Raw genomic sequence first — 27,632 nt, 5'->3', positions numbered from 1 at the left:
AAACAAAACTTCCGAGGGATTCCTAGAAAGCAAAGGCTATGAACTTATAGTGAAAGAAAAGTGCCTGCGCAGAGACACTAAGCTAGTTCTTCAATGAGAACCAGGGTGAACTGAGTTCAACCCGTGGGAAAAAAGGGGGAGGCGCATGCGTGAAAAACACAGTGAAGGTAACTCGGGTGCAAATGCCGCACCAACATCTTGAGTGCAGGAAACAGACATACAAAATATGAAAGAGTGAATGAAAATTATGATACGAAGATTAACAATCAAAACTTGTATAACTGTAGATCACTTAGATGAAAAATGTACATACATATGTACAACATAACGAATGTACATGTTTATATGGAAAATATATATATATATAATTATATAAATATATATAAAAATACATATATAGATGTAAAAAATGTGAAAAGGACATATGTATCCATATAAAAATTCATGTATAAAAATATAAATATAAAAATATAAAAATATATATATATTGGGATTGAATCATTTATAATTAATATTTGATGATTAGTGAGGACTGCCATTTAAATGAGACTAAGTCCACATAACATAGAAACGCGCTGGGATAAAAACTTCAATTAAAATCCAACATTCATTAAAGTTCTAATAATTATGCATAAATAATAATATTTAATAATCATATAACATCATGTGTATAAAAATATATATATAAATGTGTAAAAAATTCATGTAAGGAGAAATTTATGCTGATCTCCTTAAGCATCACATGAAATTCATCAATGCATATATGGAAATATATTTGCCCATTACTGAAAAGAGCAATATAAAGATATATAAACTAAAATTTATGGATTTAAAATGTAAAAATTGGTGACAATTAAAAAGGATAACTCATGATATTGTTGCCCGTTAAAAACTGATGGCTAGCAGTTAATAAAACAGATCTACAACTTCATTCAATCCAAAGGGGGTTAGAGTATTTAATTTGTGGATCCAAAAGGTCTCCTTGCGACTAAGCATCTCTGATCTATTGTGAATCAGGGGACTGATCTGCTCAATTGGGGTGATCGTAAAGTCCAGACTTCTGTTGTGCTGGACTGTGCAGTGTCTGGACAAACTATGTAGGAGAAAGCCAGATCTTACTAAATGTACCTGAAACACGGACGTCTGAGACCGGCCTTACTGGAAGTCATGGGAAACCTTAGCGGAAATAATACCACTAGAGACCGATGGTGCCAGCACTTACCCTGCAGCGTCGGGTGCCAGCACTTACCCAGCAGCGTCGGGTGCCAGCACTTACCCTGCAGCATGGGGTGCCAGCACTTACCCTGCAGCGTCGGGTGCCAGCATTACCCTGCAGCGTCGGGAGCCAGCACTTACCCTGCAGCGTCGGGTGCCAGCACTTACCCTGCAGCGTCGGGTGCCAGCACTTACCCTGCAGCATGGGGTGCCAGCACTTACCCTGCAGCGTCGGGTGCCAGCACTTACCCTGCAGCGTCGGGTGCCAGCACTTACCCTGCAGCATGGGGTGCCAGCACTTACCTGGCAGCGTCGGGTGCCAGCACTTACCCTGCAGCGTCGGGTGCCAGCACTTACCCTGCAGCGTCGGGTGCCAGCACTTACCCTGCAGCATGGGGTGCCAGCACTTACCCTGCAGCGTCGGGTGCCAGCACTTACCCTGCAGCGTCGGGAGCCAGCACTTACCCTGCAGCGTCGGGTGCCAGCACTTACCCTGCAGCGTCGGGTGCCAGCACTTACCCTGCAGCGTCGGGAGCCAGCACTTACCCTGCAGCGTCGGGTGCCAGCACTTACCCTGCAGCGTCGGGTGCCAGCACTTACCCTGCAGCGTCGGGTGCCAGCACTTACCCTGCAGCGTCGGGTGCCAGCACTTACCCTGCAGCGTCGGGAGCCAGCACTTACCCTGCAGCGTCGGGTGCCAGCACTTACCCTGCAGCATCGGGTGCCAGCTCACGCAGCTGATGGTTTTCTCTTTGCCTGACTGGTGTTCGGTAAAAGATTGATATTCTTTAAGGTGGGAGTCGGATTTGCCCCCGAACGCGCTCTCCTGCTCGCTCAGCGCGCCCCAGTCATCCACAAAGGCGTTCACTATTTCATTTTGCTGTAAAGCCAATTCCAGTCTGCCGAAAAGAAACAGAAGGAAGCAAATGAGGAATCACAAAAGGAGGACACTGCTATGGTATATGTGGGCTCCGGTCGGCTGCGTGACAGCTGAATGCTGGGAGTTGTAGTTTCACAATAGGTAAAGTGTCACAGATAGCAGACTCATAGTGTGCAATAACATAAGACCAGAGGGGTCCGACTATCGGGGGTCCTGCCGATCAGCTGATTATGGGGGCACCAGCGAGCTGCACTGACTGCCCGGTATTACAGAACCTACAGATGCATCTGCAATACGAGCTACAACACCAGGCGCAGGGGTAATCAATCAGTGACATGCGGATCATCAGAGTCATGGCTCCTCCAAACAAGATGTCGGCTGTCCACCAATACAGCACTCATGGCCTATCCATTAGATGAACCCTTTAATCTGGCGGTTTTACCTTAATGACACGGAGTTGACGAATTCCTTCAGACTCTTAGATGAGAGGTATTCCCGCTTCTGCTCGTCGGTAAACTCCCGCGGTGTGTACTGGGTACAGGCATTTTGCGGGTAAGTCCTAGATCAAATAAATACAGAATTAGGGGGTTGGATATGTTATGGACGACCGCACTGAGACGGTTCGGAGCCCCGTGGGTTCTCGTCGTGCCCACTTGATGAATGGGTGGGTAGATGTTGTGAGTGACACACTCTGTGCCCATCACCTACATGGACGTAGACTGTGCTGACGTTCTATTACAGACAACCCCTCCTAAAATTGTCACTAGAGCAAAGAGCTAGCGATTGAGATCTTACCACTTGGTCTGGGTGCTCTGCTCCTGCAATGATGGCACCACTTGTACGCCGGTGTCCCGCTCTTTGGGTTTAACGCTGAACCGTTTGTCCGGGTAAGAGGCGCACTCCATGTACCCATCCTTTACATCTGACGCGTTGCAATCACTGAAAGTGACCTGTGATCCGAACTCTCTGTGCACCCGGGAAATCATGAATTTGATCTGTGAAATAAATGGGGTGGCTGAATCTTACTATATAGTAGATGCCATTATTGTCCCTGAGGATGATTTCCCCTTGGCGCTGTCTCAGTGCCAACTATTTAGCCATTTTTCTTTTTCTTTACTGTATAAGTTGTTTTCTTTTACAGGGGTGTTCCTACCAACACCCCACCCTGTAGGGTGCAAGCTCCACGAAAACTGAGCTTGAAGTTGCAACAGCGAGAACCCTATAGGGGGGTCCAGGCTATGCCACCCCCCCCTGCAGAAGTAGCCGACACACAGGAAGGGATAGGATGTGTATTACATTGTAATGTGTGTTTTGTAAATGGCCACCAGGTGGCAGTGTGACTCAGTGACAGCGTCCTGGCACCTAGGTAGGCAAAAAAAGGGTTAAGTAAAAGGAGGAGTATAGAGTATAAATAGGGCAGGATGTTGAAGGAGGGTACGAGAGTCCCCAGTAGGAGAAAGAGAGAACAAGCCAAAATATTTAATTAACAATCCTAAGGGTCAACCCTTTAACAGCGGACATGCGGGGTCATGCTCTTGAGAGGATTGTTGTAACTGTATCCTCAGAAGAGGGGTTGAGTCTGATCGGTTGGGGTGAAGTCCATCTTTCCTAGATTGAAAACCCAACAAAATTACCTGCAAGACTGAAGGTCAGTGGGCTCTTAAAGGAGGAGAGTAGGTCCTGGCCAGAAGCATGGGCGGAGTAGTGCTGTCGGAATAAACTCCTTCAATAAGACCAGCTAATCCCTGTGGGTGGGATGGAGAGGATAAAGGACTATTTGAATGGGCTCGTGCAGTGTGACGTCAGACAGGAGAAAGAGGGGCCTAGCAGTATCCAAGGGAGCTCAGGTGCCAGGAAAGCGGTCGGCCGGTAAATTAAATGATGGAATTAAGTCGGGAGGGAACCCTGTCGTGGTCAGAAGCGGTGTCTGTGGTATGTGAGATGAAAGTTTCCCTGTAAAGAATTCAAGTAAAGTTCTGCTGTTTGAAGAGAACATATCCGTGTCTGATTTATTAACTCAGTACAAGTGTGGACTGTGCCGAAAGCATCCTTCCAGTGGAGTGACGACCGGGAGGCAAGGGGTTGTATAAAGTGACGTCTCATACCGTATATCGTCCCGTGCAAATCATCTGACCTTGGTCTGAGATTCTTTCACCATTTCTTCCTCGACCTCCAGGTCGCTGCCTAAAGAGATCCAAGGTCGGGGAACCGGAGAGCTGTAGGTGAAATCTTCCGAATCATCATCTTTCTCTTCTTCATCGGTTACGGGTTCTGGTGGCTACAATTCAATCATAATTACCCTCTGTAACAAATGGCAGCCATTGTCCTCATTTTCTTTATCAATTGACTACCCACATCACTGGTGGCTCCTCGGTCATACAGAAGGAAATAGTGTCCTCTGCGATAGAGAACAGGAAAGGCCCCGTGCACATTAAAGTCATCCATTCTGGTGGGATCAGACGGCCATCTAATGTGTATGGGGCCAAGTGACACTCCCTCCATAGAAGACATTCAATATACCGGATCCTTTTCCTAATGTTGGATAGTGGGTTACTCTCTAATCCTTACTTAAAACACATGCGTGCTCAGTCAAGCAGAGTGTCCATGCAAAGGGGAGAAAAAAGATGTTGCACATAGCACAAGCACGACCCATAATAGTGTACATAGTAGAAAAACCTTTATTGAACTACAATAAAATCAATTAAAATACAAGAAGGCAAACCCTGTACCCCATGGTCTCAAACAACCTCATATGATAACATCATCGAAGTACAAAAAATCATCAAGGTGTAAACACTGAATAACAGGATGTTACGTCACCGCCGGAGTCTGCTTCAGCGACTTCTGCTCCGATCGCCAGGCGACGCCGTGTTCCTGCCGTGGATGGTGCTGGTGATGGGAGAGGAGTCGATGCCAGCGGCACCGGTGGGCACAGGCTCCGATCATCCACTGGGCTGGGTTATCTTGGGATCTGCAGTGCCGCTGGCTAACTGTGGGTGTCGTGTGTCTTCCAGCTGAAGTTGCCAGTGTTCAGCTACAGCCAATGGGAAGACACCACACCCTTCTTATTCTCCCTCCTGTCACATGACCACTGCCAGAGATAGTTCTGATTTTCCTAGCTCCTGTTACGTCCTATTCTGTTTTGTGATTCCTGTGTGCTGACTTCTGCGTGTTTCCTGACTACCCTTCTGCCTGCTGTTTTTGTACCTCGCTGCCTGATTCCGGATTTGACCTCTGCTACGTTTTCTGATTACGTCCTTGTCTGCCGATTCTGTCCCTGTTCTGCTGTTCCTGGTTTGACCCTGCCTGACGACTACTCTCATCGGACTGCTGCCTTCCACAGGTAGTGATCTCCAGGGCCCTGTGTAATTCCAAATCCTTGTATAGGGGTTAAAGGGTTTCAGGGTTCTGGGGGTCCTGCCTGGTGAGTGGCTTCCCTCTAGCCTCCCCTTTACATCCCACCTGAGTCTGTGGATCCAGGCAGGCGTTACATAGGAGTAACAAACCCCAGTGTGGATGAACAAAAGTAGGCAAATATATTATACAACCCTGTAACCAAATAACGATATAACAATGATTCAAACAGTAGGACAACTATACCAATCATTAATACCTACAAAAATACCACAAAAAATGGTAGTTCTATCATGAAAATAGGAACAGGGGTAAAGAATAGAGAATGGAAATAGCAAGAAGCCCTGGAAATGACCAGCAAACCTGAAGAAGGAGATAACCAGCCAGGGGCTCTGCATGAAGGTGAATAGAGACACAGGAACACCTGGGTTAATGCAGAGCAAGGTGGAGAACGGAACCCTGTGGAGGCGCCGATACAAAGAAAGGAACTCCTGTGTGGAGAGGCCAAGGTGGGTAAGCGGGTGGGCAGCCGAGCCCCACGCGTATCGCCGCTGCCGCGGCTTCGTCAGGGAAAGTGTCAAACTGGACATTTTTAATTTTTTGGCCCTTGAGGAAGCCACATCTCCAGTGGCGATACGCGTGGGGCAACACCCCATACTTGCACCGATCCTGAGGCCTCACACCACCTTAAACTTGGAGTTCTAGCTCCAAGAGGTAATACATCTTGGTGATGACTTTCTGGATGATTCTGGATAGTCTGTGACTTACCTGGTTTGACTATTGACCTGGGTGTATTGATTTCCTCATTACAAGGTTATCTTCATCCCCTTCTTTTGCTAGTATTTTGTACTTATTAGATTGTATTTATTGATGGTGGTGCCAGATGGGGTACGATTCTCTAGAGTACTATATGGCATAGGGTTTGCAGTGACAATTTGCACACAGGTCCTGCATTTATGCCTGTGAATATTATTGATTTGTACGTCTAGTGGAGTTTTATTCAGGATCTTGGTGCTGGGTTCCTAACGTGGAACTATGTATTGGGGTGTTCATTGACTGTTTTTAGATATTTTTGGTTTTTTTTCCACTGTTCTGTGTGGATATTTTTGTATGTATAAAATTTGTGCCAATAAAATATATTTTTGATGATCTGAACAAAATCTTATTGGTTGATCCCTATATACAGCAATTCTTTTTCTTTCTTTCTTGATATGGTCTATTGTTGCTGGTGGTGATCCCAATTGGGGAAAGGTGCCCCCTTATTTCCTATGATCCTGTTATTCAGTGTTTACACCTTGATGATTTTTTGTACTGTGATATTATCATATGAGGTTGTTTGAGACCATGGGGTACAGGGTTTGCCTTCTTGTATTTTAATTGATTTTATTGTAGTTCAATAAAGGTTTTTCTACTATTTACACTATTATGGGTCGTGCTTGTGCTATGTGCAACATCTTTTTTTCTCCCCTTTGCATAGCTCCCCTTGTTGCACCTCTTAGCACCCCTTTTTTCTAATTGTCATCTACTTCTGGTGCGCTCCTCCTTCTCCTCTACCAAGCAGAGTGTCCATGTCAATGGCGGTTGTGTGACGCCCTGGACTAGTCAGGTCGTACCAGGTAGTCACACACACATCACACCCCCTCGCCGAGTAGGTGACAGCAGCCAACCAAGAAACCCTTGTCACCACCCTCCAGGTTTGAAGTCCACACCAGGGGGCGGAGCCAGGCAGTTGGCTCCGCCCACCGAGGAGTTCACAGGCCTGGAGGCGGGAAAGACACAAGTTCAGTGAGAAGTTCTAGGGCAGAGTGGGAGGAGTAGCCTTGACAGTGAAGGAGGGAGGACGAGTTCAAGGGCAGACCTGTGACCAGGCCTGCCAACAGACTTCTCCGGTGGCTGGGTCGGAGCACAGTCACCTTTGGGAAGGAGGCAGACGGTGGTGGCCGCCTGCAGGAGCTGGGATTACAGCCGGTAGAACCGTAGGGACCGAGATCGGGCGGTGGCCCGCCGGTACCGAACCAGGGAACCGATTGGAAACTGGAGCACCAGGAGGGGTACTCAGACCCAGTACAAAGCCCTGAACCGACAGGGCCGATTCAAATCAACTGATTAAGGACTGGACTTAAGGACCTATCCCACACAAGACCTGTTAGAAGACAACAGCCCAGTCATACAGGGTAAAGCCACCGCCAAGGCATAGAGACCCAAAGGGCCAGCGTCTGTGGGCAAACGGGCTCCTACGGCATATACCAGCCGGGGAGCGGACTACCGTTGCTTAGGCATAGGAGTCAAACATTCATACAAAGAGGTGCAGGAGAAAGGTGGAAACCACCAACCTATTCTGGGAGAAGCTGCAGCCGGCTGCGGGCCTCTGCACCTCCCTCGGGCCCCCGGGACCATCGCTCCCCTACCCACGGAGGGGTCAACACCAAGCTGCGCAACACCGTCCCCGGGAGGCCTAGTTAACGGCAGCGGTGGTGTCCATCTATTCAACACAACCCGTGGGTGGCGTCACGAACTTACATCCCAAACCAAACCACCGCGGCCCCGGCCGTGGAACCACCCCGTCAAGTCCCTGCGTGTAGTGCCAACTCCCTTGCAGAGCGACGTGACCCCCGGGTCCGTGAGAGGCTCGAGCCACCACCCACCGTACGAGCACGGATCCGAGCGGCTCGGCAGTCGCAGCCGAGCCCGTGGGGCAGTACAGAAGCAGTAGAGATAGTTGTTGAGAATGATTGTTTTGTACAATGAGCCCCTTAACACAACACTACGGATGAGGCTTCTTTAACCCTCATGAATCAGTTTTCATCTGTGAAAGTTAAATTTTAGCATTACATGGCAGCCATTGAGAAAAAAAAAAAAGACCATCCCAGCTCATAGAGGAAGGTTCCGGATGTGCCCCAGATGCCTTCTACAGCTAATTAAGTGCTGAACATCCTCCTGTTCAGATACATTGAGGGTTGGTTCAGAAGCTGCAGGTTCCCGGTGGATTTTGCACCAGCAGCCATTTTTAATGCAATGCTTATGGAGGGAGTTTTAAAAATGACATTCACATGTAGAAAAAAAAAATCCACATGGAAGAAAAAATGAGAAGGGTTTGGAAATGTCATGCTGCTGTCACTTTGATCTTGCTATTGGCAGATATACCGGAGGACATATCTATCGTATGTGAATCCAAACCTCTTACCCTCAGGATTGACTCTTTGGCTTCTTCTGTTACGACGAGATAGAAGTTCTGACCGTAGGTGAAATCTCTATCGAAAACCAGCAGCAGCTCTTCTCCGGGGTACTCCTGTATATTCAGAGAGAATGCAAAATGGTAACAGTCTAGAACATTCACCCTGAGGATATACGGAGACAATGACCATCGATTGTACCGTAATTATAGACTTAAAGGGGCTGAAGTCAGAAACCGCCGCTCTGGTCTTCAGATCGCTGAGAATTTCCTCTTTCTTTAATAGTCTGAATGGGTTTTCTTGGGTGACATCCTCATCAATTCGACAGCTGAAGATCTCCTGAGTCTTGGAGGTTAGAACCAGAGGAACGATATATTCGGGGTGACCTGTGCAGATAGAACGTTATCTCATTAGATGCCATCTAATTCCCCCTGCATCTAAAATTGGGGGGCCCACATCACCAACCGTGATCAAAACTTATAGGTGTCTGATTATTGGGGGTCCCGACTGATCAGAAGACTGGTGGTTCCTGTGTCCCCTGTGTCAGTGGTGCACGTGTGTGACCGCCACCCTAACCACTGACCATGGGACTGCTGGAGATATCCGGGCTCTGAGCTCCTTTATCTTCTGCCATCCTATAGACCTTGGATAGTTCGGCGGTGCGGTGAGGCCACTATTCATTTAGGTGGCACTGCAGACACAAGGCCGATACATCACTCTTCTGGACTAAAAATGTTGGAAATGTAGCAAAAAAAAGTGCCCAATTCATGGTTGTGTATAAAAAACATTGTGACTCTGTGTTGTGTTTTTTTACACCGTTCCGGCAAAGCATGGCCGGAAAAAACTCAGTCTCTGACAGCTGAAAGATTTGCCAAATTCATTAATAGGGTCATAGATTTTGGGCATCTTACTCCGGAGCATCTGTCATCCAAACACCAGTCTTGAGAAATCTGTCACAGTTTTTTTTTTTTCCTTCTGGAGGAGATCTAATATGCAAACCTTTTATCCCCAGAGAGAATTTTCTGACCCCCCACATGTGCCACGTGGTGGTCTCCATAAGTGGAATCATTACCCCTCCTAAAGTCCATACTGCTCCATTCACACAAGGGACTCGAGTGTTCCCGTTCTCGTGATCTGTGGGCTTCTAAGTCTCGGATCCCTTCGGTTCATAAATTATCACCTGTTCTATGGATAGGTGGAAAGCGTAAATTTTAGTAAACTCCCTTTAATGCTTTGTAGTAGGGTGGTGAGTTAGTTCAGCAACTTTACAAATCCAGACATGGGGTGTCAGGTTCACAAATCCCCAGCGATGGGGTCACCCTGTGCTGGAACCTCTGTCTCCATGGACCAGATGGTTTCTTCTACTGACTTCTATTTTATATACAGTGTGTCCACCCATATCCTGTCCACCGCCATTAACTTGAGAACGGCGGCAGCTATAGGCATAGAAGTGGTGTCTAGGTATAGTAAAGTAGCCATGCGCTCCGCAATGAAACCACCTATAGTGCCACCTGGTGGAAAACAACGGAGTTAGCATTTTTATCTCGAAAACGGAACAAGATAGAAAAAAGAAGTGAATTACAAAGTTGTAGGGAATCATCAATTCAATATGAATCGACACCTTGCACACAGAAATGCTATGATATGAAACCCATGACCCCCCCCCAAAACATTGAATGCTGGTCACGCATATGGCGCTCATTAGTGGCCCCCGTCAGCTGCATTGCACATCTGGACTCTGGACAGCATACTGTATCTTGCTGCAATGCACATCTGGACTCTGCACAGCATACTGTATCTTGCTGCAATGCACATCTGGCCTCTGCACAGCATACTGTATCTTGCTGCAATGCACATTTGCACTCTGCACAGCATACTGTATCTTGCTGCAATGCACATCTGGCCTCTGCACAGCATACTGTATCTTGCTGCAATGCACATCTGCACTCTGCACAGCATACTGTATCTTGCTGCAATGCACATCTGGGCTCTGCACAGCATACTGTATCTTGCTGCACGTTATGCAATATGGTAGGTGACACGTTTGCACAAGCATCTGTGATACGTGGTCGTAGGTCCTGCAATGTTGGTGGAGGGGTCGCATACACCTGCTGTTTGGTGTCACCTCACAGAAAGAAGTGCAATGGGGTCAGGTCAGGTGAGCGGAGGCCATTCCACACAGCTCCATACCCAATGACTTGTAGGAAGGTCTCCATGAGGTATCACTTCACGTCCGCAGCCTTGTGAGTTTTACACCTTCTAATCATATCATTTCTGTATGCAAGGTGTCGATTCGTATTGAATTGATGATTCCCTACAACTTTGTAATTCACTTTTTTTCTCTATCTCGTTCCGTTTTCGAGATAAAAATGCTAACTCCGTTGTTTTCCACCAGGTGGCGCTACAGAACTTATGAAATCTGACCAACAAAAGGGGCATTATTTCCTGTTAACTGGCACATTGCTTTTTGACTACATAGCTCTCAGGGAACATTAATGCTATTGAAGGGGACACTGGGATGAAAATATTACTATTGAAGTGGGCACATAGGGGGCATTATAAGCTACAGAGAGACATAGGGGGCACTAGTATCTAGCGAGCATTATTATTTTTTACAGGTAGGTCACGGGCACTATTACTTTTGGGGGCACACAGGCATTTTTATTTCTAGGTCCCTCACCTCCAGGGGCCCTGCACACATATTGCTGGGTGTAATGTGTGGCCATAAACCTCACCCTCAGTTTACACCCGGCGAGGGGCCGACGGCTCATCTGCAATGTGTTGGCAGTCGGGGTAGGGTCACGGATGAATGAAGTTTTTTTTTACAGACCCCTCTGGTCCCCGCACATGATACGTGTGATACGATGTTATGTTTGATCCCGCCGCCGGTTCGGGGCAATGTAGAAAAATGAGAAGGTTCATCTCGCCGCCGGCGTCTGTGCACCGTACAAAAATCCCTATTGTTTTCTATATGGGAATTCTGTCTGATGTGGGATTTTAACCTGAGAATGACTTCTAAGAAATCAGATCTGAATGTGCACAGCAATTAATCCTTGGGGATTAAGGATTACAAAGATATGAGGAGGACCTGTCACCCCTCGGGCTTGTTCACACCTAGCGGTTTTGATCCATTTTTTTCTGTGCATTTTTTTTTTTTTGTGTGAACTAACAGTAATAGCAAAATGAGTGTGATTTATAAATCTTGTATTTTTTTTCTTATGTCTTTCTGACAATCAGTGATACATGTCAAATTTTCGCTAGTGTTCTCGCTATGTGTGAACGCGGCCTTACAGGGACATCTCAACAGGATCCTGTAATATCAACCCATTTATTTTTACAGCAGCGTCAAAACTGAACCATAGATACACGACTGCGATCATTGCAGATTCGGTCACGGCTGTGTCCTCCTATCCTTTGCCTGGTCTTTCGCTTGGCACATACCAGGCGGCATACAGTTGCTTTATACTGTGTCTGATACAGAGTGGCTTGACCCTTGCACCGCAGTGTTGTGAACCTGATTTTTCAAAGTAAGTACACCAGCCTCATCAGGTCTAAGAAATGTATTTATTGGTTCGCAAAGTTTATATTGTGACAGATCTGCTTCAATTGTCACTATGTAATCCGGGAAGGATGTGGACATTGTTGTGTTTGGCTAAGGCGGGCTTTGCACACTACGACATCGCAGGTGCGATGTCGGTGAGGTCAAATTGAAAGTGACGTACTTCCGGCATCGCATGCGACATCGTAGTGTGTAAAGGTTGGATGATACGATTAACGAGCGCAAAAGCGTCGTAATCGTATCATCGGTGCAGCGTTGGCGTAATTCATAATTACGCGACTGCGACAGTCCGATGTTGTTCCTCGCTACTGCGGCAGCACACATCGCTGTGTATGAAGCCGCAGGAGCGAGGAACATCTCCTACCGGCGTCACTGCGGCTTCCGTAGGATATACGGAAGGAAGGAGGTGGGCGGGATGTTTACGTCCCGCTCATCTCCGCCCCTCCGCTCCTATTGGCCGCCTGCCGTGTGACGTCGCTGTGACGCAGCACGACCCGCCCCCTTAATAAGGAGGCGGGTCGCCGGCCAGAGCGACGTCGCAGGACAGGTGAGTCCATGGGAAGCTGCCGTAGCGATAATGTTCGCTACGGCAGCTATCACAAGGATATCGCTGCTGCGACGGGGGCGGGGACTATCGCGTGCGACATCGCAGCATCAGCTTGCGATGTCGCAACGTGCAAAGCCCGCCTAAGAGCTCGCGCAGACGGCCATATTTTTAGTGTGTCAATAAATCAGATTGCAGTCGAATCAATGTCTAATTTTTTTCCCCCGGACCAATGCATGATCTTTCAAGTCTAAGGGGCCCTTTGCTTGCGCACTAAGACATCACAAGCCGATGCTGCGATGTCGAGCGCGATAGTCCCCGTCCCCGTCGCAGCTGCGATATCTTGTGATAGCTGCTGTAGCGAACATTATCGCTATGGCAGCTTCACACGCACTTACCTGCCCTGCAACTTCGCTCTGGCAGGCAAACCGCCTCCTTCCTAAGGGGGCGTGTTGAGCGACGTCACACGGCAGCCGTCCAATAGAAGCAGAGGGGCGGAGATTAGCGGGACGTAAACATCCCGCCCACCTCCTTCCTTCCGCATTGGCGGTGGAGGCAGGTAAGGAGATGTTCCTCGCTCCTGCGGCTTCATACACAGCGATGTGTGCTGCCGCAGGAACGAGGAACAACATCGTATCTCCTATTGGTGCGACATTATGAAAATGTCCGACACTACACAGATCACCGATTTACGACGCTTTTGTGATCGTTTATCGGCGCATCTAGGCTTTACACGTTGCGACGTCGTTACCGGCGCCGGATGTGCGTCAATTTCGATTTGACCCCGACGATATCGCAGTAGCGATGTCGCAACGTGGAAAGTGCCCCTTTTTTTTGGGGGGGTAAAGCAGTTACTAAAATACAGTTAGGTCCAGAAATATTTGGACAGTGACACAAGTTTTGTTATTTTAGCTGTTTACAAAAACATGTTCAGAAATACAATTATATATATAATATGGGCTGAAAGTGCACACTCCCAGCTGCAATATGAGAGTTTTCACATCCAAATCGGAGAAAGGGTTTAGGAATCATAGCTCTGTAATGCATAGCCTCCTCTTTTTAAAGGGACCAAAAGTAATTGGACAAGGGACTCTAAGGGCTGCAATTAACTCTGAAGGCGTCTCCCTCGTTAACCTGTAATCAATGAAGTAGTTAAAAGGTCTGGGGTTGATTACAGGTGTGTGGTTTTGCATTTGGAAGCTGTTGCTATGACCAGACAACATGCGGTCTAAGGAACTCTCAATTGAGGTGAAGCAGAACATCCTGAGGCTGAAAAAAAAGAAAAAATCCATCAGAGAGATAGCAGACATGCTTGGAGTAGCAAAATCAACAGTCGGGTACATTCTGAGAAAAAAGGAATTGACTGGTGAGCTTGGGAACTCAAAAAGGCCTGGGCGTCCACGGATGACAACAGTGGTGGATGATCGCCGCATACTTTCTTTGGTGAAGAAGAACCCGTTCACAACATCAACTGAAGTCCAGAACACTCTCAGTGAAGTAGGTGTATCTGTCTCTAAGTCAACAGTAAAGAGAAGACTCCATGAAAGTAAATACAAAGGGTTCACATCTAGATGCAAACCATTCATCAATTCCAAAAATAGACAGGCCAGAGTTACATTTGCTGAAAAACACCTCATGAAGCCAGCTCAGTTCTGGAAAAGTATTCTATGGACAGATGAGACAAAGATCAACCTGTACCAGAATGATGGGAAGAAAAAAGTGTGGAGAAGAAAGGGAACGGCACATGATCCAAGGCACACCACATCCTCTGTAAAACATGGTGGAGGCAACGTGATGGCATGGGCATGCATGGCTTTCAATGGCACTGGGTCACTTGTGTTTATTGATGACATAACAGCAGACAAGAGTAGCCGGATGAATTCTGAAGTGTACCGGGATATACTTTCAGCCCAGATTCAGCCAAATGCCGCAAAGTTGATCGGACGACGCTTCATAGTACAGATGGACAATGACCCCAAGCATACAGCCAAAGCTACCCAGGAGTTCATGAGTGCAAAAAAATGGAACATTCTGCAATGGCCAAGTCAATCACCAGATCTTAACCCAATTGAGCATGCATTTCACTTGCTCAAATCCAGACTTAAGACGGAAAGACCCACAAATAAGCAAGACCTGAAGGCTGTGGCTGTAAAGGCCTGGCAAAGCATTAAGAAGGAGGAAACCCAGCGTTTGGTGATGTCCATGGGTTCCAGACTTAAGGCAGTGATTGCCTCCAAAGGATTCGCAACAAAATATTGAAAATAAAAATATTTTGTTTGGGTTTGGTTTATTTGTCCAATTACTTTTGACCTCCTAAAATGTGGAGTGTTTGTAAAGAAATGTGACAATTCCTACAATTTCTATCAGATATTTCTGTTCAAACCTTCAAATTAAACGTTACAATCTGCACTTGAATTCTGTTGTAGAGATTTCATTTCAAATCCAATGTGGTGGAATGCAGAGCCCAACTCACGAAAATTGTGTCACTGTCCAAAGATTTCTGGACCTAACTGTACATACTAAGAAAGGAGACAGGTCCTCTTAGACTTTTGTAATGACCTCCCCAGGGGTCAATCGATAAGCTAGGAAATCCTTCTCCTAAAATCCCAAACATTATACAGCGAGGACGTACCTGAGTGGGTGGAAGCCGCCGAGTCCTCGCGCTTTTTAGCTAAAAGGAATAACAAAAAGTAAGAATCAGACAATCCGAAATATGACAGTCAGACCTGAGGGAGACAACTGGTTAATGATCAAATACGAAGACGAGCAGTAGTCCTGAATGACGCAGCAACATGGATCCGTAGTGGCCAGTCATGTAACGCCAGCAGGTATAATGGCAAGTACACCAGTATACAGCTACTGAACCCGTGACTACACATCGCCACCATGTGGTCAGACAGTGTACAGCATGGAATTACAAGTCCTCTGTTTTTGTCAGATCAAACTCGTACCTGTTTAACCTATGGGGCTGTCCACACGTCCGTGTATTTTTACAGACCTATTAGTCGGCATCAAAACATTTAGGCATGTACAATTCTGATCTGGGCCACATATCAAGCTCAGTAACGCGGGTATATGATCCCAATTCATCGAGAACGACAACATCCATTCTGAGCTCGATTTTGAGGACGTGTAGGAGTCAGATCCTCCGGATTAATTTACTCCTCTTAATGATTCAGGCGCGTCTTAAAAGTGGTGTGCGCCTCGGCAGAAATCTCACTCTGGTCAGGGACTGGAGTAAAATTTGTGGAGTAAGCAACGCCACAGCTTTGACACATGCACATTTTGTTGTGAAAAAGCAAAAAAAAATCATAACTTTCAAAGTGTTTTACATTAGAATTCTGACGTATCCACTTTGATGATTGGGGAGGGGGGGGGCTGTGGGTCTATGAAATAATTGACAGCGGTTATCAGTGTTCCATTGTTCACTGATACCTTGTTTCCTCAAAAATAAGTCCTACCCTGCAAATAAGCGCTAGTAGGATTTTGGAAGCTTTTTTGCGTATGCTTAAAATATAAGCCCCACTCCAAAAATAAGTCCTAGTTGCGGTTCCATAAGGAAGTGTCCAAGCAGCTAGAAAACTCAAAAAATAAAGCAGGACTCTTCATCAAAGAAAGAAGACAACTTCCTCCTACAAAAAAACAAACAAAAACGCACTTCCTAGACCCCAAACAATGACAGTTGGCAATTTGTGATGGTGGATGGGCTCTCACACAGAGATCTGCATTTCTGTCATTTCCCTTGCTGTTCCAGCTGCATTAACTGCAGCTCTCACAAACAGATCGGGTACCAGTATCACTCCATGCGAGTGATACTGCTTCTGGTCACTAGGGGGAGCCAATCGCTGTAGAATGCAGGGAGATCTGACAGCAACGCAGATTTGTATGTGAGAGCCCATTCACGTGCCAACTCTAATTCTTTGGTGTCTTGTGAGTACGATTCTTTTAGGGGGTCTCTTCTTTATTTTGGGTATAAACTTAGCAATACATAGGGAATAATAAATGTAATCAGGCAATTTAACCCTTTATAAATACAGTATGTACCCACCACTATATGACTTATTCTGCACCATGAGAATAGCAGCTCAGATAAGAAAATGTGCATCTGATCCAGTAATAGGATTAAAGGGAACCTGTCACCAGATTTTGGCCTTGTAATCTAAAACTAGCACTTTAAGCAGCGCCTGTGCATCCTACTCTGCGCCTCCTTTCCCTCCTTTCACCTTTCTCCTGTGCTGATTGACGTGGATGACGCCTCAGACGCCATCCACATCGCTGGTCAAAATCTTGATCCTGCGCGGAGAATTTGGTGGTTCGCGCAGGCGCACCTATGTTTTCGGCTGTGCCCGCCACAGCCAGGAATATGGAGATTTTTTTCCTGCCTCCGTGGATGGCATCCGAGCCGTCATCCACATCAATCAGCATAGGAGCAGGGCAATAGGAGGGACAGGAGGTGCAGATTAGGAGGCCCATCAGACCGGACCGGACAATTTACAAATAGGGTAGGAGATTTTATAAAGGTATTTCTGAGGTCTACAGGGGGGGTCAGGGGGTAATGTGCACCTTTATAGAATGGGGACTAGGTTCTGATTAAGGTGCTAGCTTTAGTTTAGAAGGTCAAAATCTGGTGACAGGTTCCCTTTAACACAAAATGTTGATGTTCCAGAATGTGATGATAATTATATTTGAATAAATGTTGATTTTTTTTTTTGTTCAAGAATAAATGTGGATTGTTGTTCATGGGGAAGTATAAGACGTCTCCTGAAAATAAGCCCTAGCGCATCTTTCAGAGCGAAAATAATATAAGACCCGGTCTTTCCAGTCTTATTTTTGGGGAAACGCAGAAGTAGAAATGGAAGAAATGTCAATAGGTTTGTTTTTTCCATATAAGAAAAACATAAAATTCTAATGGAAAAAACTGACACAATAACCAAAGTCAGATGACTATGGACTATGGATCCTCTGTATCTGCGGATTTTTCTGCATCAAAATCTGCAGCTTTCCCCCGGAATCCGCACCTTTTCATAGGTGCGGATTTTGTGCAGATTTTGTGCGGATTTGACGCGGATTTTGCGATTTTTTTTTTTTTTAATTCAATTGAATGAGCAAAATCCGCACGAAAATCCGCTACAATAATTGACATGCTGCAGATTTTTCCGCACGAAAATCCGCACGATTTCTGCTGCGGAAAAATCCGCAGCGTGGTCACAGCATTTCCCAAATGCCATAGAAATGGCTGGGGAGTAGCTGTGCTGCAGATTTCTGGAAAATCCGCGCATTTTCCGCAGAGTGGGCACATAGCCTAAGAGAAAAAGCAATGAGGTGTGAATGAGGCCGTATGCTAAGGTTACGAGGAGCAGAAAACTTCAGATTTCTGTACAATCTGCCACATAAGATGTGTAACTTGTGAGAAGAGTCACCTGAGGGTTTGGCCTTCCTCTTGGCGCTCTCCTTCCTCTTGCCTTTACGGGAGGAGGACCTGGAACCTGCGGATGGAGATCGGGAGGATTCTCTGGCGGTCATGTCTGCGAAACAAGAAGCAATTTGTGAGATGCATGAAATAAAAACAGACACTCGACATGGAAACTGCAAAACCAAGAAGGAAAAGCTGTGGCATTGTGTGAATCACTGAAGGGAGGCCGGTCACTGATCTGCAAATGATGAAACAAATGGAAACTGAATTGTGAAAACATTGTGATCCTCGCGCTGCGGATGATTCCTGCGCAGAACCTGATCTTGGTTGCGCGTTTACATCTCCAAAATGTCAATTCTTTGAGTGGATTCTCACACAAATTTCACTCTTTGAAATGAATAAGGTAAAATCTGCAATAAAACCTACAAGGATTGTTCCCTGTCACATGTGGATATACCTTATTAGGGTTTGTTCACACAGACAGGGCTTCTAAAACCCATGGTGTTTTTTTACAGCTTATTTTTTATTATGTACTAATTGTAGCACCCGGCGATGCCCAGGATAGTAACTGTCTCATTGTCTCTCTCCCAGTCTCTCTGTCTCTGTGTGTGTGGCTCTGTCTGTCTGTCTCTGTCTGTCTCTTTCCCTATCTGTCTGTGTGTCTGTCTCTATCCATGTGTGTCTATGTCTCTATCCATGTCTGTCTGTCTGTGTCTATCTCTCTGTTTGTCTCTGTATCAGTCTCTCTGTCTGTCTCTATCTCTGTGTCTAAGTGTGTCTGTCTGTCTCTTTCCCGGTCTGTCTCTTTCCCGGTCTGTTTCTTTGCCCGTCTGTCTCTTTCTCCATCTGTCTCTTTCTCCGTCTGTCTCTTTGCCCGTCTGTTTCATTCCAGGTCTGTCTCATTCCAGGTCTGTCTCATTCCAGGTCTGTCTTTTTCCCGTCTGTCTCTCCCCATCTGTCTCTTTCTGTCTGTCTCTCTCCGTCTGTCTCTTTCCCCGTCTGTCTCTGTCCCCGTCTGTCTCTGTCCCCGTCTGTCTCTGTCCCCGTCTGTCTCTGTCCCCGTCTGTCTCTGTCCCCGTCTGTCTCTGTCCCCGTCTGTCTCTGTCCCCGTCTGTCTATGTCCCCGTCTGTCTATGTCCCCGTCTGTCTCTGTCCCCGTCTGTCTCTGTCCCCGTCTGTCTCTGTCCCCATCTGTCTCTCTCCATCTGTCTCTCTCCGTCTGTCTCTTTCCCCCTTTGTCTCTTACCTTCTCTGTCTCTTTCCCTGTCTGTCTCTTTCCCTGTCTTTGTCTCTTTCCCTGTCTGCCTGCCTCTGTCTGTCTCTCTGACTGTCTCTCTCTCTGTCTCTGTCTGTCTCTGTCTCCCCACCGACATCTTATTACCTAACACAGACGCTTCTGACACTAACAATTTATTTTCTTCCTATAGCAACCAATCACAGCTCTTATTAATAACCTGTAGCTCCTATCTCCATTGACTTTAATGGAGGCAGGTTTTTTGGAGAGTAACTGTAAAGTGCGGGGTTAAATTTTCCTGTCAAAACATAGTCTATGATGCTCCCTGACTCACATGAGGCATCTGTACAAAATTTTGTGATTGTAAATGCGATTCCTTTAGTAGACATACATACATACATACATACATACACACACATATACATACACTCAGCTTTATATATTAGATTTTACTTTTAATATACGGTGTAGAGTGTGTATATTGGCAATCCAAATTTAGTCTATGCGGGGACCCCCCCCATTAATAATGAGACTTGTATGCAGCGTACGTCCATATCTATAGATATACATTCACTTCTCATCCTCGCACTGCCTGCAGCGCAGCCTCACATTATGTGTAATTCACGTGATATCGCCGCCATGTGGTCAGACAGCATGTGAACAGCATGGAAGCCCTCATGTAACTCAAAGGCCAAAGATGAGAAGAGCAGTTCATAGCCGCTGTGATTTGTATACAATCTGTGAAGACTACAACAAAAGAAGGTGGTATCTGAACAGCACCAGTAATTCCATATTGGTAAATAAGTCAAATATATGCTGGAAATAACATGTGCAAAAGATTAAATTTTATTGTAACAAAGTCATGTGTGTACAGGGTTAAAAACATTTAAAATCATTCCATGACAATGGATTATACACAACTGCATCTTCTCACAAAGGTTAATATAACATCAAGGATACTTTCCCGGTATACAATGAATGATGTATTAATATAGACCCAACCTATACAGATAGGAAGCAATAAGAAAGCTGGGTTCCTGAACAATAAATGGCAACAATATAGGGAGAAGATGCAGGCAATCCCAGATGGAATTAACAGTACTGCATCATCTCATTATAATGGCCCCCCGAGGAAGCCTAACGCGAAACGTGCGTCGGGGCCGGTAATTGTTTACATTCCTGAGGCAGGATTACATGGGTAAGTTGGATCATTATACTAATTTATTCTTTTCATATATTTGTGGTACTGGACTGCCCCCTAATGGCCGTGGGTAGTTACTACAGGCCCTATCATTACTAATTGTGTCCTATTGGGTTATGTGCAATACTAATATTTATTTTAATTACTGAAACGGTTTTTGCACATTTAATTAGTCCAAGTATTACAGGTATTTGATATATTTATGAAAATCTCTTGATCCATACTGTATACCCCATCCGTACCGTGTCCTCAAGGTTTTGTTTACAATTTCTTTTTGCACCTCATATCCCCCCCATTTTTGTTATACATATCAATTGATGTTTTTATATGTATTTTTTTTATTTGCTTAATAAAAATATTCATGATTAATATGGATTTTGACTCCATTTTTTCTGAGGTCTATTCATGTAGGAGTTTTCCATTATATTGTTAAAAATGGTTTTTCGGATGATTTTGATTACACCTTCTTTTGCTGTAGTCTTCACATGTTAGGTATCTGGCCCAGAATTCCTTAGGTGGTGCTCATATTCCCCCTTTTCTTTTTTGTATACAATCTGCCATATAGATGTATAACAGTGATATCGAAATCTTGTAAGAAGAGTCACCTGAGTGTTTCGCCTTCTGCTCTGCACCCTCCTTCTTTTTGCTTTTACGGGAGGAGGACCTGGAACCTCCAGACAGAGATCTGGATGAATCTCTAGTGGACATGTCTGCGAAACAAGAAGCAAGTGGTGAGATATATGAAATGGAAACATATTACATGACTTTGGAGGCACTATATTATGAACCCCTGGAGTGCAAATTACCTACTGCGCTATAGAGATAAGCGGCATCACCTGTCATCATTAGACTTGATTTTTGCAATAGAAGGATAATTACCGCCAGGGAACTCCATGGCAGGAGGAATACATCCCACCTGTGTGTCCTTAGACCAGAAGGTCTTAGATTGGGCAAATGGCATCAAAAAAATAAACCTTATACAGAGGGTGATATAATACTCCTCCACCTGCAGTCATTTTATGGACATACAGCGGGTAAAATAAGTATCTTTTGCAATAATACGGTTGCAAAGGTCTTGAGACAGCTCATTGGTTTTACCCATCGTGAGATGTTTCTTGTGTGGCACCTTGGTAATGAGACACCTTTTCATAGGTCATCATTTGAACCAGCTATTATTTTTAGAGATGAGCGAACCTATGGAAGTTTGTTTTTTGGAAGTCAGTTTCCGAACTTGAACTCCGAACATCAGGTTCGCTCATCTCGTTTATCACTAGGTGGCAGGATTGCTTTCTAATAACTGATACATTTCAGCTGGTGCTTTCCATGGCTTTTTATTCCTCTCTTTCTTCATGTGTTTAATACTTTTTCCCCGTGTCATTTCTCATAATTACACGTCTCTACATTTATGGACATCCATGCTTTGATTTTTTTGCCTGTGTGGATTGGATGGGTTGTTACCGACATCTGGGGAGAAATTCATGTCAATAGTGCCTTTAGAAATATATTTACTTAGAAAACTGGTGATGTGTTCAATACTAATTTCACCAGCTGTATATATAGTTATTGCAAAAAATAAAAGTGACGGCCTCCTTATTGGCAGAACACTCCGCCCACTTGTCCAAGACTGTTATTAAGTAAATGGCTAAACAAGAGAAGTGTAAAGATACATATCCACTATATGGCTTGTTCACACATTGCAGACAGACAGACATGTCAGGAGAGGTGACAGATCGGGTTTATTACAGCAGCCTTAGTCTTTGGGGTGATGGGGTACAACCACACGCCATCACTCCATTAGTTGAATGGCACCTTCCACCATCGCTATGTAACACAGCGCCCTATGGACATAGTATATAGCGGTGTGCAGAATGCGTGTACTGTGCAGATCCGCGGGGCCTGGCGCAGAGACACAGGGCTCTGTCCTAACACTAATAACAGCAGGTAAACCCTTATTTATGAGTCGTTGAAGCAGAAATGCACCTGGTTGTGTGCGTGACTCGGTAATCATGGGGTCCGGTTATTTACCAAGCATCTAATGAATAGGATGACCGCTGCGTGCACCAGAAATGTACAAAATAGAAACGCGCCTCCCCGAAAAAAAGACAATAGCGACAGACAAGGGGTTGTCTTGGAATATAAATATATTTTTCAAATGGTAGGAAAATATAACCATTACTCCTTGAGTTCCGCTGCTATAATGTCACCGCTGCTCTGGTCACTGACAGTCTGTATTTACTTGTAGCCGAGTACAAGAATTGGCAACTTGTGACCACCAAAGACAATCACTGGCCCCAGCAATAGAGGCCACGCAATTGCTGACCTTAGTGGTACACGGCACGTGATTGCAGACCTTAGTGGTACACGGCACGTGATCGCTGGCCTCAGTGGTAGATGGCACGTGATCGCTGGCCTCAGTGGTACACGGCACGTGATTGCTGGCCTCAGTGGTAGATGGCACGTGATCGCTGGCCTCAGTGGTAGATGACACGTGATCGCTGGCCTCAGTGGTAGGTGACACGTGATCACTGGCCTCAGTGGTAGAAGACACGTGATTGCTGGCCTCAGTGGTAGATGGCACGTGATTGCTGGCCTCAGTGGTAGATGGCACGTGATCACTGGCCTCAGTGGTAGATGGCATGTGATCGCTGACCTCAGTGGTAGGTGACACGTGATTGCTGGCCTCAGTGGTAGATGGCACGTGATCGCTGGCCTCAGTGGTAGACGGCATGTGATCGCTGGCCTCAGTGGTAGGTGACACGTGATCACTGGCCTCAGTGGTAGATGGCACGTGATCGCTGACCTCAGTGGTAGATGGCATGTGATTGCTGGCCTCAGTGGTAGATGGCACGTGATCACTGGCCTCAGTGGTAGATGGCATGTGATCGCTGACCTCAGTGGTAGATGGAAAGTGTTCGCTTGCAAGGGTGCAGATATAGGGGGGTGCCGCACTGTGGAGAGCTTTGTGGTGATAGAGAGGAGGGTGGAGATGTAGGGGGTGCCGCACTGTGGAGAGCTTTGTGGTGATAGAGAGGAGGGTGGAGATGTAGGGGGTGCCGCACTGTGGAGAGCTTTGTGGTGATAGAGAGGAGGGTGGAGATGTAGGGGGTGCCGCACTGTGGAGAGCTTTGTGGTTATAGACAGAGAGGAGGGTGGAGATGTAGGGGGTGCCGCACTGTGGAGAGCTTTGTGGTGATAGAGAGGAGGGTGGAGATGTAGGGGGTGCTGCACTGTGGAGAGCTTTGTGGTTATAGATAGAGAGGAGGGTGGAGATGTAGGAGGTGCTGCACTGTGGAGAGCTTTGTGGTTATAGACAGAGAGGAGGGTGGAGATGTAGGGGGTGCCGCACTGTGGAGAGCTTTGTGGTTATAGAGAGGAGAGTGGAGATGTAGGGGGTGCCGCACTGTGGAGGGCTTTGTGGTGATAGACAGAGAGGAGGGTGGAGATGTAGGGGGTGCTGCACTGTGGAGAGCTTTGTGGTTATAGACAGAGAGGAGGGTGGAGATGTAGGGGGTGCCGCACTGTGGAGAGCTTTGTGGTGATAGAGAGGAGAGTGGAGATGTAGGGGGTGCCACACTGTGGAGAGCTTTGTGGTGATAGACAGAGAGGAGGGTGGAGATGTAGGGGGTGCTGCACTGTAGAGAGCTTTGTAGTGATAGACAGAGAGGAGGGTGGAGATGTAGGGGGTGCTGCACTGTGGAGAGCTTTGTGGTTATAGATAGAGAGGAGGGTGGAGATGTAGGGGTGCCGCACTGTGGAGAGCTTTGTGGTGATAGAGAGGAGGGTGGAGATGTAGGGGGTGCTGCACTGTGGAGAGCTTTGTGGTTATAGATAGAGAGGAGGGTGGAGATGTAGGAGGTGCTGCACTGTGGAGAGCTTTGTGGTTATAGACAGAGAGGAGGGTGGAGATGTAGGGGTGCCGCACTGTGGAGAGCTTTGTGGTGATAGACAGAGATGAGGGTGGAGATGTAGGGGGTGCTGCACTGTGGAGAGCTTTGTGGTGATAGAGAGGAGGGTGGAGATGTAGGGGGTGCTGCACTGTGGAGAGCTTTGTGGTGATAGAGAGGAGGGTGGAGATGTAGGGGGTGCTGTACTGTGGAGAGCTTTGTGGTGATAGAGAGGAGGGTGGAGATGTAGGGGGTGCCGCACTGTGGAGAGCTTTGTGGTGATAGAGAGGAGGGTGGAGATGTAGGGGGTGCCGCACTGTGGAGAGCTTTGTGGTGATAGAGAGGAGGGTGGAGATGTAGGGGGTGCTGCACTGTGGAGAGCTTTGTGGTGATAGACAGAGAGGAGGGTGGAGATGTAGGGGGTGCTGTACTGTGGAGAGCTTTGTGGTGATAGAGAGGAGGGTAGAGATGTAGGGGGTGCCGCACTGTGGAGAGCTTTGTGGTGATAGACAGAGAGGAGAGTGGAGATGTAGGGGGTGCCGCACTGTGGAGAGCTTTGTGGTGATATACAGAGGAGGGTGGAGATGTAGGGGGTGCTGCACTGTGGAGAGCTTTGTGGTGATAGAGAGGAGGGGGGAGATGTAGGGGGTGCCGCACTGTGGAGAGCTTTGTGGTGATAGACAGAGAGGAGGGTGGAGATGTAGGGGGTGCTGTACTGTGGAGAGCTTTGTGGTGATAGAGAGGAGGGTGGAGATGTAGGGGGGGCCGCACTGTGGAGAGCTTTGTGGTGATAGACAGAGAGGAGAGTGGAGATGTAGGGGGTGCCGCACTGTGGAGAGCTTTGTGGGTGATAGACAGAGAGGAGGGTGGAGATGTAGGGGGTGCTGCACTGTGGGGAGCTTTGTGGTGATAGAGAGGAGGGTGGAGATGTAGAGGGGTGCCGCACTGTGGAGAGCTTTGTGGTGATAGACAGAGGAGTGTGGAGATGTAGGGGGTGCCGCACTGTGGAGAGCTTTGTGGTGATAGACAGAGAAGAGGGTGGAGATGTAGGGGGTGCTGCACTGTGGAGAGCTTTGTGGTGACAGAGAGGAGGGTGGAGATGTAGGGGGTGCTGCACTGTGGAGAGCTTTGTGGTGACAGAGAGGAGGGTGGAGATGTAGGGGGTGCTGCACTGTGGAGAGCTTTGTGGTGATAGAGAGGAGGGTGGAGATGTAGGGGGTGCCGCACTGTGGAGAGCTTTGTGGTGATAGACAGAGAGGAGGGTGGAGATGTAGGGGGTGCCGCACTGTGGAGAGCTTTGTGGTGATAGAGAGGAGGGTGGAGATGTAGGGGGTGCTGTACTGTGGAGAGCTTTGTGGTGATAGAGAGGAGGGTGGAGATGTAGGGGGTGCTGCACTGTGGAGAGCTTTGTGGTGATAGAGAGGAGGGTGGAGATGTAGGGGGGTGCCGCACTGTGGAGAGCTTTGTGGTGATAGAAAGGAGGGTGGAGATGTAGGGGGGTGCCACACTGTGGAGAGCTTTGTGGTGATAGAGAGGAGGGTGGAGATGTAGGGGGTGCTGCACTGTGGAGAGCTTTGTGGTGATAGAGAGGAGGGTGGAGATGTAGGGGGTGCTGTACTGTGGAGAGCTTTGTGGTGATAGACAGAGAGGAGGGTGGAGATGTAGGGGGTGCCGCACTGTGGAGAGCTTTGTGGTGATAGAGAGGAGGGTGGAGATGTAGGGGGTTCTGTACTGTGGAGAGCTTTGTGGTGATAGAGAGGAGGGTGGAGATGTAGGGGGTGCTGCACTGTGGAGAGCTTTGTGGTGATAGAGAGGAGGGTGGAGATGTAGGGGGATGCCGCACTGTGGAGAGCTTTGTGGTGATAGAGAGGAGGGTGGTGATGTAGGGGGCGCTGCACTGTGGAGAGCTTTGTGGTGATAGAGAGGAGGGTGGAGATGTAGGAGGTGCCGCACTGTGGAGAGCTTTGTGGTGATAGACAGAGAGGAGGGTGGAGATGTAGGGGGTGACGCACTGTGGAGAGCTTTGTGGTGATAGAGAGGAGGGCAGAGATGTAGGGGGGGCCGCACTGTGGAGAGCTTTGTGGTGATAGACAGAGAGGAGGGTAGAGATGTAGGGGGTGCTGCACTGTGGAGAGCTTTGTGGTGATAGACAGAGATGAGGTGGAGATGTAGGGGGTGCCGCACTGTGGAGAGCTTTGTGGTGATAGAGAGGAGGGTGGAGATGTAGGGGGTGCCGCACTGTGGAGAGCTTTGTGGTGATAGACAGAGAGGAGGGTGGAGATGTAGGGGGTGCCGCACTGTGGAGGGCTTTGTGGTGATAGAGAGGAGGGTGGAGATGTAGGGGGTGCTGCACTGTGGAGAGCTTTGTGGTGATAGAGAGGAGGGTGGAGATGTAGGGGGTGCTGCACTGTGGAGAGCTTTGTGGTGATAGAGAGGAGGGTGGAGATGTAGGGGGTGCCGCACTGTGGAGAGCTTTGTGGTTATAGACAGAGAGGAGGGTGGAGATGTAGGGGGTGCCGCACTGTGGAGAGCTTTGTGGTGATAGATAGAGAGGAGGGTGGAGATGTAGGGGGTGCCGCACTGTGGAGAGCTTTGTGGTGATAGACAGAGAGGAGGGTGGAGATGTAGGGGGTGCCGCACTGTGGAGAGCTTTGTGGTGATAGAGAGGAGGGTGGAGATGTAGGGGGTGCTGCACTGTGGAGAGCTTTGTGGTGATAGAGAGGAGGGTGGAGATGTAGGGGGTGCTGCACTGTGGAGAGCTTTGTGGTGATAGAGAGGAGGAGATGTAGGGGGTGCTGCACTGTGGAGAGCTTTGTGGTGATGGACAGAGGGGAGGGTGGAGATGTAGGGGGTGCCGCACTGTGGAGAGCTTTGTGGTGATAGACAGAGAGGAGGGTGGAGATGTAGGGGGTGCTGCACTGTGGAGAGCATTGTGGTGATAGACAGAGAGGAGGGTGGAGATGTAGGGGGTGCTGCACTGTGGAGAGCTTTGTGGTGATAGACAGAGAGGAGGGTGGAGATGTAGGGGGTGCTGCACTGTGGAGAGCATTGTGGTGATAGACAGAGAGGAGGGTGGAGATGTAGGGGGTGCTGCACTGTGGAGAGCTTTGTGGTGATAGAGAGGAGGGTGGAGATGTAGGGGGGTGCTGCACTGTGGAGAGCTTTGTGGTGATAG

General features: G+C 47.5%; 1 protein-coding gene across 4 annotated transcripts in view; it reads right to left on the bottom strand.

The window, feature by feature from the left end:
• The window catches only part of DNAI3 (dynein axonemal intermediate chain 3), a 132,619-nt gene that overhangs the window by 82,122 nt on the left and 22,865 nt on the right, over positions 1–27,632 (bottom strand). For all 4 annotated transcript variants that reach the window (XR_012724973.1, XR_012724972.1, XM_075320515.1 and 1 more), the window contains exons 2-10: positions 21,179–21,283; positions 18,146–18,250; positions 15,358–15,396; positions 8,824–9,008; positions 8,634–8,738; positions 4,230–4,373; positions 2,891–3,090; positions 2,538–2,654; positions 1,924–2,114 (exon numbers count right to left, since the gene is read on the bottom strand). Coding sequence is in view for 2 of the 4 variants with exons in the window: in XM_075320515.1 (XP_075176630.1) it covers positions 1,924–2,114; positions 2,538–2,654; positions 2,891–3,090; positions 4,230–4,373; positions 8,634–8,738; positions 8,824–9,008; positions 15,358–15,396; positions 18,146–18,250; positions 21,179–21,281 (1,189 nt within the window). In the remaining 2 variants the exon portion in view is untranslated. The remainder of the gene's footprint in view (positions 1–1,923; positions 2,115–2,537; positions 2,655–2,890; positions 3,091–4,229; positions 4,374–8,633; positions 8,739–8,823; positions 9,009–15,357; positions 15,397–18,145; positions 18,251–21,178; positions 21,284–27,632) is intronic.

The sequence above is a fragment of the Anomaloglossus baeobatrachus genome, chromosome 8 (assembly GCF_048569485.1).
Source record: "Anomaloglossus baeobatrachus isolate aAnoBae1 chromosome 8, aAnoBae1.hap1, whole genome shotgun sequence".
Taxonomy (NCBI): Eukaryota; Metazoa; Chordata; class Amphibia; order Anura; family Aromobatidae; genus Anomaloglossus; species Anomaloglossus baeobatrachus.
Note: the sequence above shows the minus strand (reverse complement) of the source record. Positions and strands in the feature narration are given on the sequence as shown.